The 14433-nt window shown below is 39.2% G+C and overlaps 1 protein-coding gene across 1 annotated transcript; it reads right to left on the minus strand.

Annotated features, from left to right (window-relative positions):
- Window positions 1-3884: 3884 nt before the first annotated feature.
- Window positions 3885-7843, minus strand: LOC125179285. The gene is made up of 5 exons (XM_047884863.1): window positions 7647-7843; window positions 5763-5856; window positions 4759-4904; window positions 4332-4384; window positions 3885-3997 (listed from the first exon to the last, which is right to left on the minus strand). Exons 1-5 carry the CDS (start codon window positions 7769-7771, stop codon window positions 3885-3887), a joined length of 531 nt encoding a protein of 176 aa, XP_047740819.1. The 5' UTR covers window positions 7772-7843.
- Between the last annotated feature and the right edge of the window lie 6590 nt (window positions 7844-14433).

The following is a 14433-nucleotide window of genomic DNA, read 5'->3' on the forward strand; positions in this document are numbered from 1 at the left end:
TGGTCGGAAGTTACACTGTGATTCAGGCATGTTTTGCTCCGGCTACAATGGAGGCATCTCTGAGTTTTGGTGGCCTGGCCTACTTCTCCCATATGCTGGTCAAGACCGCATGGAATGCCTGAAGTGGCTATTTCCAACGCCTTGTGCACTTCAGCAGCTGAGATCCCGTCTCTGCCGGATGCCTTGTCCATGCTTACTTGATTGCATTTGGACATCTTCAATTGTAGGAGGTGCATCAAGTTGATCAATGATGCAATTTTAGAGATCTGGTCAAGGGCCGCCTGATCTACTGAGAAAGAAAGGACGAGGAGGCGGCTGAAATGTCCTATTCACCTGTTGTTTCTGCCTTTTTGCCTTTGAGGAGGCTGACACCATCTGAGGACAGCAATGGGTATGTACCAGATTTCAATGGCCCGTAGACAGCTTTGAGGGGGTTGGAGAATTGTTTGGCATTGTTCTTGTTGACAAAGAATTGGATTTCTCCAGCACAAATTTCCCACCATTGAATTTGCATTCTTCTGATCTCACGCTGCGCCGCGGCCTTGCTCTGAATTTGTTTTTATTATGGAAGAATTTAAGGTCTTTCGGCCACTCGAGAAAGGCTAATTTATTCTTTTTGTTCTGGGGGACAACGATAGAACTGTTGTTCTTGTCGAACCAGCGAAACATGCGCATACACATACATTATAAATACTCTATATGTTTGAACGGAGAAATTGGTCCAATATTGATCCAGCATATGTGAAATCTCCATCTCCATTACACACGGAACTAGATAATATGATGTCATTGAAACGTCAGAAAGAACTAACTCCAGAATTTTAGAACTAACAAAACTCCACACATAATGATTTTTTACGACACTTCACAAGCTTAGTGACAAATGGAAGCTTAGTGACTATGACAAATGGAAGTAGTGGACTAAGAACTATGGAAGACAAATGCCTGCAGTCAACTCGGCTGAACCCAACACAACCTCCTGACTCTCACCACCCAAGACACGTTGAAGCGCTCTGCTCGCTGCGACGTCCAAGTGACGTCAGCGGTGGTGGCGGACGGCCTGAAGCTCAATTGGGGGGCCGTAGGGGCTGGCGTGAGGTAATAATTTGTATGTGACATAATTGGGAATAATTGTGACATGGGAATAATTTATGACTTTGTTATAAAACCGTGAATAATTATTGTGCTAGACCTGTATATACTCCGGGACAATTGATGCTACGATATTCTGAAATAAAAAATGTTCCAATGAAAAGTTCCTCTAGTTTATTGATGCAAGTATATAATAAAACGAGAATAACTGCTTTTTAGATAGCGGAAGGATTAAAATAATTGACGCCTAGGATATAGAGACAAAGGCAATTTCCCCTTACACTTTTCAAATTTTCAGATAATTTGTACCTAGATATTATGTTATAAGCGCCAAGAAAGTGTTACTTTGGCCTTATATGTGCGAATATTATAGGGGTTAAGTTACTTGCACGCACGAATCAATGAAACTATTGCTACGTCGACATTTTATACTCGACACATGAAATATATGCGGTTAATTGAAGCATCTACATTACAACGACCTGAAACATTTGTCCTTTGAAGTGAAATTACTAGAATAATTGGTACTCAGGCATTTAAAAAACATGGGTGGTTGCGAATTTGTGCGAACATACAAAGGGAGATTATTGGTAGTTAGACGTAATAAGCACATTACAGTGCCGGAAATGGCTATACGACCACCCAGTTTTCTGCAAATATTTTTTCTTGCACAGAAAATTATGAGATTTTAATTACACGAGGTTAAATTACGTTTAAAAACGGTTCCAACGCTATGCGAAAAAAATAATGTTATCAAAATATATGAGAAGAAATTATGAAAATTAGAAAAACCTAGGTGGAAATGGTTATATGACCAAGATATGTTTTTCCGTTTGTGGATCACATACACTCATTTTAATAGGCAATATCACCTCCTTTCGCCATAATTACCGCAGTACATCTTTTCCCCACGCTATTTACCGTATAATCCAGTGTCTTTTGAGAAATTTAATCCCAAGAACGAAGGATAGCCGTGCTCAGGTCACTCACAGATTGAAACTAGCGCTCATTTTGGTAAACATCTCTCGCCATGATGCCCCATAAGTTTTCAATTGGGTTGAGGGCAGGACTGAGCGCCGGCCATGGCAAACAGAGTAATATTCTGCTCTAGGAACCACATATTTGCTGATTTTGAGGTGTGAATCAAAGCATTGTCTTGTTGGAAAACATATGATCCCTCATGTTTCTCATCGGCAAAAGGGAGAAGTTGGTAAAACAGCTTGTGCATGTAAGCCTCGGAATCTTGTTGCCCATGTAAAATAGCTAGAGTGGATTTTCTCTTTCGGCTAAACGCCCTCCAACCCATGACCGAACCACCACAATTGCCGTTTGGAAAAAAAATTCAGGCTCACGGTCCAGTGGTGCCAATAGCATTGCCATCTATCTGGACCATAAAGATTGAACTTTTTACATCACTGAAGATAATCTTGTTCCATACCTTTACCAATAAGCAAATATTTTTCAGCAAATTTTTGTCGGTTGATAATATGCTTTTGTTGGAGCATAGGGGCATTTTTCCTCGTCATGTATTTGAATTTCTTCGAGTCATGCAATGTCTAACGGATGCGTCGTGCTGTCACATCAACTCCAGTGGCCAATTTTATAGAAGTAGAGGCTCTAGGCAACGCCTAGAGTCTCCTAAGATCCCTATTGGTTAATTTTGGTGTTGGTCCAGTGCGCTTTTTTTATCCGCAGCCGTTCGGATTAGCAAAAAAGTGATTGTGCAATGGGTTTTGAGCGTTTTATTCCCATTGCGATGTCCCGTTGGCTTCTACTGCATTTCACAAAGCCGAAAATCTGCGCCTTCTCGGCCTCAGTGAGTTTTGTCCCATTTGGTATATTTTTTACTTCGAAAAAATATAAGTGAGGGCACTGAACTACACCAGAAGTACACCAGAAAGGTCCTAAATGACGAAAATCAAGATATTCTTTATATTGCTGTACTTTTTAAAGTGAAAATATGACAGAAAGATATCAAAATGGTGAAAAACCTATCCTGGTCTTATAACCATTTCCGCCTAGGTTTTTCTAATTTTCATAATTTCTTCTCGTTTATTTTGAGAAAATTATTTTTTTCGTATTACGTTGGAACCGTTTTTAAACGCATTTTAACCTCGTATAATTAGAATCCCATAATTTTTTGTGCAAGAAAGAATATTTGCAGAAAACTGGGTGGTCGTATAGCCATTTCCGGCACTGTAATTACTAGGAATTTAAAAGCGAAGAATAATATGAATAACAATATGCAGGACTAGTCAATAGTCACATGCATGGTCAATAAAGAACATCATTGACATGTGAGAGGCATGAAATTGTTTCGATGCAAGCGCCGGTCGGAATTTGGGGATCAATTTACTGCAGTTCTACCAAGAATTCGGATAGTACAAGCAGTAACTTCAGAAATGAATGAGTCCTCAAATTTACTTTAAATACCATATCTCAATCAGCTTAAATCAAGATTTAGTAACTTAGATTTTGATAGTCAGGAGTAATCTATTGATCAAGCTGCACTAGACAAGATACCTGTATCAGTGAACTTCCGAAACATTGGTTCTGTCTTTTGACGTGTTTCCTGAGAAGGCTTTATAAGATTTGGGTAAGACTGCCGAGGAGGCTCTATTAGCCGTCACTCAGAGTAGGAAGTTAGTGCTATTGCTCCACCTAAGTAGGAAGTTAGTGCTATTGCTTCACTTAAGTAGGAATTTAGTGCTATTGCTCCACCTAAGCAGAAAGTTAGTGCTATTGCTCCACCTAAGCAGGAAGTTAGTGCTAATGCTCCACCTAAGCAGGAATTAAGTTAGTGCTATTGCTCCACCTAAGCTACGACGCAGCCGTTGAGCCACGTCTCGGTGGCGCTGCTCCGGCTCTTGCCGTCGTGTCGTCAAACCCCGGGATCTGATCTTTACTGCAAAAAAATGTCAATGATTATCATATTGTATCCAGATAAGATCATTTACTCTTGAAATTTTAATAGGACCTTAGGTAAGATATGACCATCCGGGTGATACTTTATTGCAGTCAATATAAATGCGGAAAATGTGGGAATACTTGCAGGTGAATGAATGGAAAAGCAGCACCTGACACAATTATTCTCTGTCACTTTAATATCCATGTTATAGTTAAATGGTTATCATATTGAGGATTTGAATCATGAACCAATCCCAGAGACATATTTCTCAAGGAGAGCCAGAAGTGACATAACAATGCTTATAGAGGATATCACTGAGCGGTGGCCTCACCTGTCGTCGTTGGGAAGGATTTTTCACTGAAACTGTACGATCGTTGATTTGGTCTGTAACAATTGCGACGTTTATTAGGATAAATCTCTACGCGCTATCTAAAAATTTTAATATTTATCCATTTATATTGAAGATTCCATTATTGAATACATTTCTTACAGGACACGTTTCTTGAGTGAAGCAATGTCATGTTAAGGCATCATTCATTTTATTTATGACCGCACGATTAACATATTGCATGCATCCCTCACATATATATCTCAAGAAGGTCAATTTGTACCAAAATAAGCAGTTTGCCTGAAAATAATATGATCTCAATAGTGATGTACTGCCAAAAGTTTCTATAAAGCTCATGATTTTGGACACTACGTGGATAAATTATTGAATAGCAGTCTTCAATTTCATTAAATAACAAGTATTTACTCACGGCACTTCCTTGTATTTCGACACAACGCGATTACGGATTGTGCCCACGAAGCTGTCGGTGGCCGTCGCAGATGTGAAGGCGACCGCCTTGTCCTCCCCGGACCGCAAGACGCCGGCGTGGAGGGCGGCCAGACACACCGGGGAGCTCTGCCACGTTCAGCTCGGTCAGAGCAGTAGTTACAAAGTTGAATGTCTTACCGTGGGTTCTAACATGATCGAAATTGTCTTTTGCAACTGCATGACATGTCGGCTAAGAAAAATTTAAGAGAGACATAATAGTTGTAAATAATAGTACTACAGATATTGTAAATCTTATGAACAACTATACATTTTTATTCAAAACCTTTATTCGCAGGCGTGGAAATTGAATTTACCAACGGCGTTGCGTTTACTTTGAATTTATGAGAATGCGTTCCTGGGTCGATTTTTACTTGCAATCTCATGAAACCAACAGAGCATTGAAATGATGAAAATCAAGTTCACTATTATGCTAGAACTCGGATTGGGATAACTGTACCGATATCTCAAATCGCCGTCACAAATCCACCCTTATGCTTGATCAGTCAATCGAATTGAAACCTCAATTTAAGACCATAATTTGACATCTGAACATGATTGATATTTTAGCTTCAGGTATCCCGTGCCTAAGTGACATAAACTCATTACTTTTAAGTAAATGTGCCAATAAAGTTGTCTCCTTTACTACCTTGGCAAACGCTTAAGTAAAACACCACCCAGAAATTAATATCCTTACTGAACATAATGAAAATGATAATTGGATAAACGTGATAAATAATTTGAGGATAAAGGCAAAATTTCTAGGCATAGCTTGTAACCACAGACCTGAGAAAACAAAATTAATGCCTACATTTTCAAGATTTTAGTGCACTTTAGAAATTTCAAGCCAAAACTTCAGGCGAATAACCTTAAATGTGATTGGCTATGAATTGCATTTTCTTCAGGCTGAAAGCATATCATTGCTGCCATACTGTTAATTTCTCTCACCCCGTCATAAATTAAAGTCCCTGTAACGTCTGATCCCCTGCCGTATGCCTCGGAGTAGGACTGGTTCCGCCATGTCGTGCACGAGCCCGGGCACCTGATGCAAAGTTGGAGAGAATAGTTCGGTCAATATTGTGTTCAGTGAATTATATTTCTGAAATTACTCTATTGCTTCATGAAATAGTTTGTGAGAAATTCCTCATTTCCCACCGTTAATTAGTATATATGCTAGGGTTTGTTTATAAGATCTATTATAAACCGAATTCTCTTGCTTCTAGAAACCGATTCTCTATAACTTTAGTCGAAGAATAAGTATTCCCAGTAGTCTAAATCAGGGGTTCTGCCGCGGATCTTGAGAGTCCTCATCAGCATCAGTTATCGTTTGTATAACATTATACGTGCCGCCAGTGACCACATCTGTGTTAAAATCTCGAAATCTCGGTATTCTTGACTAGATTCAAAAGACTGACATTGTTGCAGTTATCATTGCCGTTTTGCCACTTATATCAGCCATTCAACCGTACCGATTGTCAACTTACCTGCTTCAACGTTCAAGTATTTCTACCATCTTACTTTAAATCTTTTTCTCTATCCCTTGGTTTGTATGAATGTCGTTTGAATTTCCTTATGTTTATTTCTTTTTGCTCTATTAAATTCATTGATTCAATCTGTTGGGAAGTTGGACTTAGTTTAAGTGTAACAATTCAAATTAATTCTAATTCAAATCGATAAATCAAATCAAGCTATTCAAATTTTTAGTAGTTTTTGCTCAAACAGGGCGTTTCATTATGACGTCACTTGCAAAGATCACTGTTTAAATCTAAGTCTTAAGTCTTTATCTGAAATTTCTCAGGCATCAAAACTTTCTACTGTTCTAGCTATTTTTCTCGTCCAACTTCCCACCCCTTAAACTGATTTTCGCTATTTTCCTGCAATTATTCTTCATTCAAAAAGTGATCACCACACTGGGCATTTAAACCTCAGGTTTGTTGTGTGTTTTTTTCGGTTCAAATGAATGACATTTTGATCATTTATTTTGGCTGTAATTTGCTACCTCGTAATTTTGCAAGATTTATAATTATAATTTATTTTTTCTACAGTATACATTAACCCGATCCTGAAGCTGGCCGGCCTTACGTTATATCTACGTCACGCATTCGTTACGTGTTCTGTCAACCATCAACCTTCTACTTCTCTTATACCGCATTCTGAACTTTGGGATTCGGCTCTTATCGACTAAATATTTTCGCCATTACTATGAAGCTATATCATTCGAACTCAAACTCAAAATTTTGTTTGATAAATTAAAATAAAAGCTTCCTTGATTATTTCTTTAATTAACTACCTGTCGATTGTGTGAATACCTCACAAGTTCGGTCAATATTGTGTTCAGTGAATTCTATTTCTGAAATTACTCTATTGCTTCCTGAAATACACGAATTTTAATAGGCAACGTGACTTGGTCAATATTTAAACATCATCAATGGATGTTTTGGATTAATGTCACTTATTTGCTTAAATCGCAAGTTGACTAAAAATTTAAAAGCAAAGAATAGTCCACAAAAATTCATATCTCTATAGAAAACGTTTCGGAGTCCAGCTCCATCGTCAGTTCGTAGAATCTAGAACATACATAGAAAGTCACAAGTTAATACAATTGAAAGCACAGAACACAATTAGAACCTAAATTTACAAGTAATAGGGCATAAAAACCTATCTATTCACAATTTCAAGGGGATAGGAGCTCACAGCTGAATTTAAACTNGTGCCTCGCTCTAATAACTTCTGCTACCAAACAACCAAAAATATTATAACTTCAGCATTCAAGTAGTATCTACCTGTTTTTATCAATACCATTAATATTAGTTATGACTTCATTCCCCTCACCAATGACTGGTGCCGGCACTGTTCCCAAACGTTGTCGCGCACGCCTGATCAGCAGCAGGCGACTGCGCCGTTGCGGCCGTGAGGCACAGCAGCGCCAGGCACAGCGCCTTCTCAGGCACCCTCATCCCGTCGCTCTGATGACGTCACGCGTGTAACTTGCGGTCTTCACTGATACTTTTATTGAAGAATGGTTATACTGATAGAAAATCTTACATAATATCAACTTAATTGAAGTATTTATTTTAAAATGAAATTATCTGTGTTTTGTAAATAAGCTAAAACAATACAAAATAACTATTGATTGAAGATAATCGCGATGGTTATAACGAATTAGTTGCGCGTTATATAATAAAAAAAGTACTGGTATTTAAATTTCTATGAAAAAAAGAATCAACAACTTCTAAACAGAATTTTATCAGTTATACTAGAGTCATATCTTTATTTTAATTTTGAAGCTCAGCTATAAAAAAATATAAATTTAAATGCGAAGAAAATTGCACACCAATCTTTGTGGAATTTTCTTAGCTTTAAATTTCAAGCAAATTTGTTATTCAAGAAATCAAGTCATGAAGAAAAGAAGCGTAAAATTTAAATGTTCTTTATTGCACTCGAGATAAATCCCATGATGAATGTATTTAAAAGGAATTTAAAAGCAAAGAAAACGCCAAGAAAATTCACCATATCGATATTGAAAACGTTTCGGAGTCCAGCTCCATCATCAGTTCGACTAAACTAAGTTTAGTCGAACTGATGATGGAGCTGGACTCCGAAACGTTTTCAATATCGATATGGTGAATTTTCTTGGCGTTTTCTTTGCTTTTAAATTCCTTGTGAACTTGCGATTTAAGCAGACGAATGTATTTAAAATACTGCAAACAGTTGAAACAAATTTAATCACTGATCACTTTTGAGGCCCCGCGTTCGTACTAACAAAGAGGCGTCAGCGTAAGGCCGCATCTGTCGTCTGCTTGGGACAAGACTGAGGGCAAAGCTAAATTTTATCGCGCACTGCCACAGCGAGCGTTTCCGCCCGAGCCAAGACTTGATAACCACAAAATTCTCAGAATTTGGGAGAAAACAGAGATAAGTTCAAACAAAATTTTTACTCAAAATATATCAATAATTGGAAATCAGAAACAAAATAGGTTGCTATAAAATAACATCAGGCGCGTTTACAATCGTACATGAGCTCGTAAACTTTCATTTCGTTTGCGATCTCTGGAGAAGCTGTCACGTACTCGCATCCAGAATCAGTTCTAATAAACGACACCAAGACTGTGAACGGATGCTGCTATCTCTATCTCGCTCCGCATGAGCTCCAACGACGTCGAAGTATTGCACAATGATAGAATTAACATGATGCATGAGTGGAAATACGAACACCACAGAAAATGATGAACTTTCTCGAATGTGTGTTTTGTTTAGCACAAAACTTGACAACTCAAAGTCAAGTTTTGTTTAGCAGTTCAAGTTTTGATAAATCGAAAGCAGTTCTTTCAGCTGCTTCAAAAATCCTGAAAAGTTTTTACAAAATTTTTGGTTTACATGATTTGCGAGAGAAAACGAACAAAATTCGTCTTAGTCGAACCAAGATTCAGGATACGCTTCTAGAAAAGTCTATGAAATCACTCTAAATATTAATTTTAATTCAAGACATTCCAACGTAAAGAAATTGTCAGGATCAGACGTGAAATTTTCGTTGAAGATGCTATGTTTGAGTAAAAATATTTAACAGCGCTTTTTCTAGCTTATGTTCATTTCGCTGGAGCAATACGGCGTTATGAATAATAGAGCGCATGTGTGCGCGCGTGCATGATACATGCACGTCTCGTATCTCGTGTGTCTCACAATAAACTCGCCTGCCGAGGACAGATTCAGGTGGGGAGTTTGACTGGGGCGGTACAGCTGTCAAACAATAACGCTAGTAAGGGGAGCGTCTCGGTAAAAAAATAAACTTTTTTATTCAAGGACGGATCACTTTGAAACTTGGTACACATGTGTAACACAGAAATCTAAGACATTTTTTATATGTAAATTTTTCGAAGAAAATGAAAGAAAATGTTAAATTCATAGAAAACTGTAAAAAAGGGTACTCCTATAATTTTCAAGCTACAACATCGAGATACATATCATTCGATGCGTAAAGACCATATCTAGCGATTCGTCGGAGCTTTTATCGAAATTTTTATTTTTATGGGTGGGGAGATTTTTCGTTCGTTTTTCGATTTTCCCCTCCCATCCCTCCCCCTTTTTGCAAAATATAATCCACACTATTACAAAATTACAAAAAAGCTACGTTATTCTCTACATCTTTTCTTTACGAATCGAATGGTATATCTCTCAATGCTGTAGCTTGAAAATCATTGGAATTAAGAGATAGGTTTTTAAGATTGAAATTTTAACTTTTCAGGAGAGCCAAAAAACTGAAATTTGTGATCTTTGAAGGTGTAGGTTTTAATTACGCGTCGGCGGCTGTTGTGAACGAACAAATGAACGCAAAAACGTGGCTTAGGGCTCTTTAGATGCGCAATTTCTGGACCTTTAAAATGAAACTAAAAACCGGAAAAGCGAAAATTTTCCATTTTTAACCGAGACGCTCCCCTTATTAATCAAAACCGAAGCTTTCTAAAAGTAGGAAATAAGTTAAAACAACCCTTTTCTTTTTTAATTGTTTCAGTTATTAGTGTAGCTTCGTATATGTGGAATAAAACAGACATTTTTATGGAGATTTTGCCTTACCCCAAGTCATGCTCGTTGCTGTGGCCGTCACTCATTATCGGTGTTAAGAAGACGACGTGACGAACGCACGCCCCACCGTCCGGCACTTGGAGAGACGGGATGTGCTGGTGCCATTTTAGGACGAATAGATTACGGCTATGACGTAAGTAACTGCTAGCTTGTACAGAGAAAACTGTCTTATTAGAAACAGTGTATGGAATTGCGATAGGATACTTGTAGTTGTAGGAGACGGGAGACGGGAGATGTATGTAGGAGATACTTGTAGGAGACAGGAGAGGTAAGTCATTCTATAAACATGGAAAATGGTAACCGGAATGACACCAAACTTCGAAAGCGAGACCTTCAAGATTGAGACACGCCATAACGAAAGAAGTGGGAGACTGTGCAGGATCCCTCCACTACGTAACAGATCGGCGGTCAGATTTCGATCCCTGCGGGAACGATCGCTTTCCGTGGCCGGGCCGAGGTTGTTTAACGTCCTACTAAGGGATCTAAGAGAGGGGGAGTTCACCCTTGAGACCTTCAAGAGACGACTGGACGTGTTCCTGGGCACAATCCCAGATCGACCGCCCCTGCAACACTACCAGCAAGCAACAGCATCGTGCATCAGCTGGCCCAAATGAGGGCGGATGCGCGATAATCAGTGGCTGCGATCCATCGTGGCTTGGGACTGCTACGTCCCGAACAAATACTAAGGAAACTATAGATTTCAAGTCTCGAGTGACGTAATCCTGTTTAGAAATGCTGTGTATTTGTCATTATCCGTAATTCCAGTAAAAAGGTACGTGATTTTTATACGTCATGCTAGTCATGTAAGTGTCTTTTTGCATGTAAGTTATTTGCTATTATAAATAAAATAATTTATTTTTGTTTTTTTCATTTTTAAGGATTTTGCCTTAAAATGTTCAGCTGTTGTGTCACCAGCGCTGCAATGTCGCCGTGGTCTACTGTTCGCAGAGTATCTGAAAGTACCTTCAGCACAGCGGTTTCCGTGGAGCTGAGATGATTGTATGCAGACTGGAGGCAAGGCATAACATCGGACTGCTGAAGATGGTTGGTCAGCTGTCAGGCCACAACGTGTTCCAGGAGTATCGACCAAATCGACAGGTTAAAAATGGGTCCATGCGATATGGGGTCTGAAGCGTAAGGGTCTGTTTTTTGAAAGTAGCGTAATGCAAGCAGATTTTGAGTTCTTTGAAACAACACTGTCGGTGACTGAGCGTATTCAAAAGCTTGACCAGAGAAGATGCTAGGGTTTCGACATTCGTCTTTATAATAATAACATCGGATGCGGAACGCTGGTACACTGCTTTAGGCAGCGCGTGCACCGTAACGATGACATCGGTTGTGACGCTGGTGAATTCTCGCAACACAAACGGGCACGGCGTAAATGTGGCCGATGGATCGCCGGCTGGCGATGCACGCACAGCAGAAGTTTTGTGTTTCAAGAACGCATGAAATTCTTTTCAAGGCTCGCATCTCCCGAAGCATTAATATGACCTGAACCCATGAGTCAATCCAGCGAAGGTCACAAAGCGCTGTACGCCGACTCTTTGGCGCCAGAAAGACTCCCACATAGATCGGAGAGGGGTAGACGTGGTAGCACTGCGTATCTCGCCAGGTGTAGGCTGCATCAGCAGGATTGCCACGTCAGCTCGCACGGTTGACAGCCCATTGGAGCGGTCAAACGAGACCCAACAAAAATCGTTCGAGACCCAACATAAATCGTTCAGCTATGAGTCGAAGGCTCGCTATGGAACTCGAACTGTTCGTGCGAGAATGAGGTCTTCATTCGCGCAGGTCAAATCGAAGTCGTAAAGCGATAGATCGTTGACTGATAGCGCCGAACTTGAGTCAAGCCGACACAGTTGGGACGACTGCAGTTTCTTACGCAAGACATCGAAGTCATGACCACCACTGACGACAGGTTACGGTTTAGTATGCCTGCGCCAGGCAATCACTTGGCGCAATACGTTGAAGTAGTCGGAGGTCTGATATTGCGACGTAGATGATGTCATCGAGCAGAAATTGGAAGTCAGCACGCACGATGACAACGTCCAGCAATCCGCCCGCGTTATGCGTCGGTGAGGTCACGTAACAAACCATGCCGTATGAGCAGCAGGTCATTCAGCTGTCACTCTCATGGGTTGTCGACATGATCCAGTTGAATATTTACATCATCGGTGATGAAGACAAGATCGATGAGAGTCAAAAGTCTGGTGAAAACATGGCTTTATTCAATGAAAATCAGGTGACTCTAAAAGACAGCTCCGCACAAGTTCACAATAGCAGATTTCACAGAAAAAATGTCAAGCGCGGGAAAGTGCTTGCCTAAGCTGGCGACGGTCGCTACAATAAATGTTAGTGAATATATACGGAATAACATTCCTTTCCTGTGAGGTATATTTTTCACACAGAATTGAAAGTTCTCAGCCATATTTTTATCATATGAAAGAGAATCGGTATACGTTTAGAAAAAGAATGTTGCATTAAATCATTTAATAGTCTTCAACGTCATAAAAGTAAAATAAAAATGGTTAACATAATTAAATGCTGGCTTCTGATTCCGTAGAGTTTCGTTAAGGCCTTCAAAGCTACAACGGCTAGCAGCCTTGGGTCGTTGAGCACATAAATCGCTCAAAACAACTGAAACCAGCTGCTAAAACGTCCAAACATTACTTATTATTAATGTTTAGTACTACTCGAAAGTTTTTACGCATGTTATGAAAACCTGTCTGTTATGAGACAGAGTACATCCCAAGTTCAATGCGCGAATGGTAGCGCATACATACGCTGTCTACCACGTCTCCCTTAATTTTGATGTAATTATAAAACATTTCCCTCCACGTTTCGATACTTAATTATTGGCATGCCATATTTCTGTACATTTTAATAACGTTTTATGTGAATAATCGTAGTTTAAAAACAGTTTATACATAAAATTATTTGTATTTTGTTTCATTCTAGGGGCTGGTTCATTTTTTATAAGCCGTTCTTCCGATCGGTTGCCTAATTCTCCTGTGTCTCATTTGTTAAATACTATTTTCGAAATTATACTACAACTTCTGAGCACAAAGCCCTACATAGGCAATTGAACCACAACATAACTAAATATGAATATATAAGTATTTCTTTCACATCAAAATAAGTAGAGAAGCGGGCACAGCAACGAGCACAACTGAGGGTGATGTTAAATCTGCATAAAAAATTCTGTTGGTTTTAACCTCCGAAGCAACTCCATTAACCGAGACAATTCATCTAGAACTCTCTTTCTCCAACTTGCTCGATAAGTTTAGAAAGATTCAGCTTCAATAACGCCTTATTCCCATAGCAAAATTATCATTAATCTAGAAAAACAGCAATAAAATATTTTTGCCTAGACACGGCATTTTAACAGAACTGTTCAAGTCTGGTCCCAACAAATTTTTCGAGCTTGAATGTTTTGAGTTGCACTGAGAATTTAACGGAATTTCCCATTCGTTTTTGAATCGCATCCTGTATCAAGGTTCGACCGTGACGAATTTTAATGACATAAAAAGTTGTAAACCTTTTAGGATTTTTGAAGCAGCGGAAAAAACTGCTCTTACTCATAATTTAAAAAATATATTAAAGTACTGCAGCAAACAACAAATTACCTCGAATTTAGATTGCTTGAGTAAACCCTCCAACTGCATGCTTTGTGGTAAGACAATTCCTCTAATGCGAATTCACTTCCATTTGTTAACCTATAATTTTTCTGCATGTTATGGAGTTAAGTACCCTCCTTGTAATACCTTTGATGTATAAATCCATCACAATCAGTCATAGCCCTCAAATGTCTTGGAAACCCACGACTCAATCAAGGTAACTAACTCAGCGGTCGATAACTCAGCGGCCGACATCGACCGACCCCGCAGACTGCGACGCCGGCATGAACTGCTGCTGCGGGACTTGACCACGCTATTCAGAAGCCTTTTGCACAAACACAGTAAAGTTTTAATCTAGAAAAACTAAGATCAGTTATTGGTAGACATTATTTTACCGGGACTTAATTCTTTTGAGACTTCCA

Source organism: Hyalella azteca, unplaced genomic scaffold (genome assembly GCF_000764305.2).
Source record: "Hyalella azteca isolate HAZT.00-mixed unplaced genomic scaffold, Hazt_2.0.2 contig16339, whole genome shotgun sequence".
Lineage (NCBI taxonomy): Eukaryota > Metazoa > Arthropoda > Malacostraca > Amphipoda > Hyalellidae > Hyalella > Hyalella azteca.

Coding starts and splice junctions, on each gene's coding strand:
- LOC125179285 (XM_047884863.1), bottom strand. CDS start 7,771: ATGAGGGTGCCTGAGAAGGCGCTGTGCCTGGCGCTGCTGTGCCTCACG. Junction 5,857..7,646: donor AGTGCCGGCACCAGTCATTG/GTGAGGGGAATG, acceptor ACTTTGCATCAG/GTGCCCGGGCTCGTGCACGA. Junction 4,385..4,758: donor TCGAAATACAAGGAAGTGCC/GTGAGTAAATAC, acceptor CAATTGTTACAG/ACCAAATCAACGATCGTACA.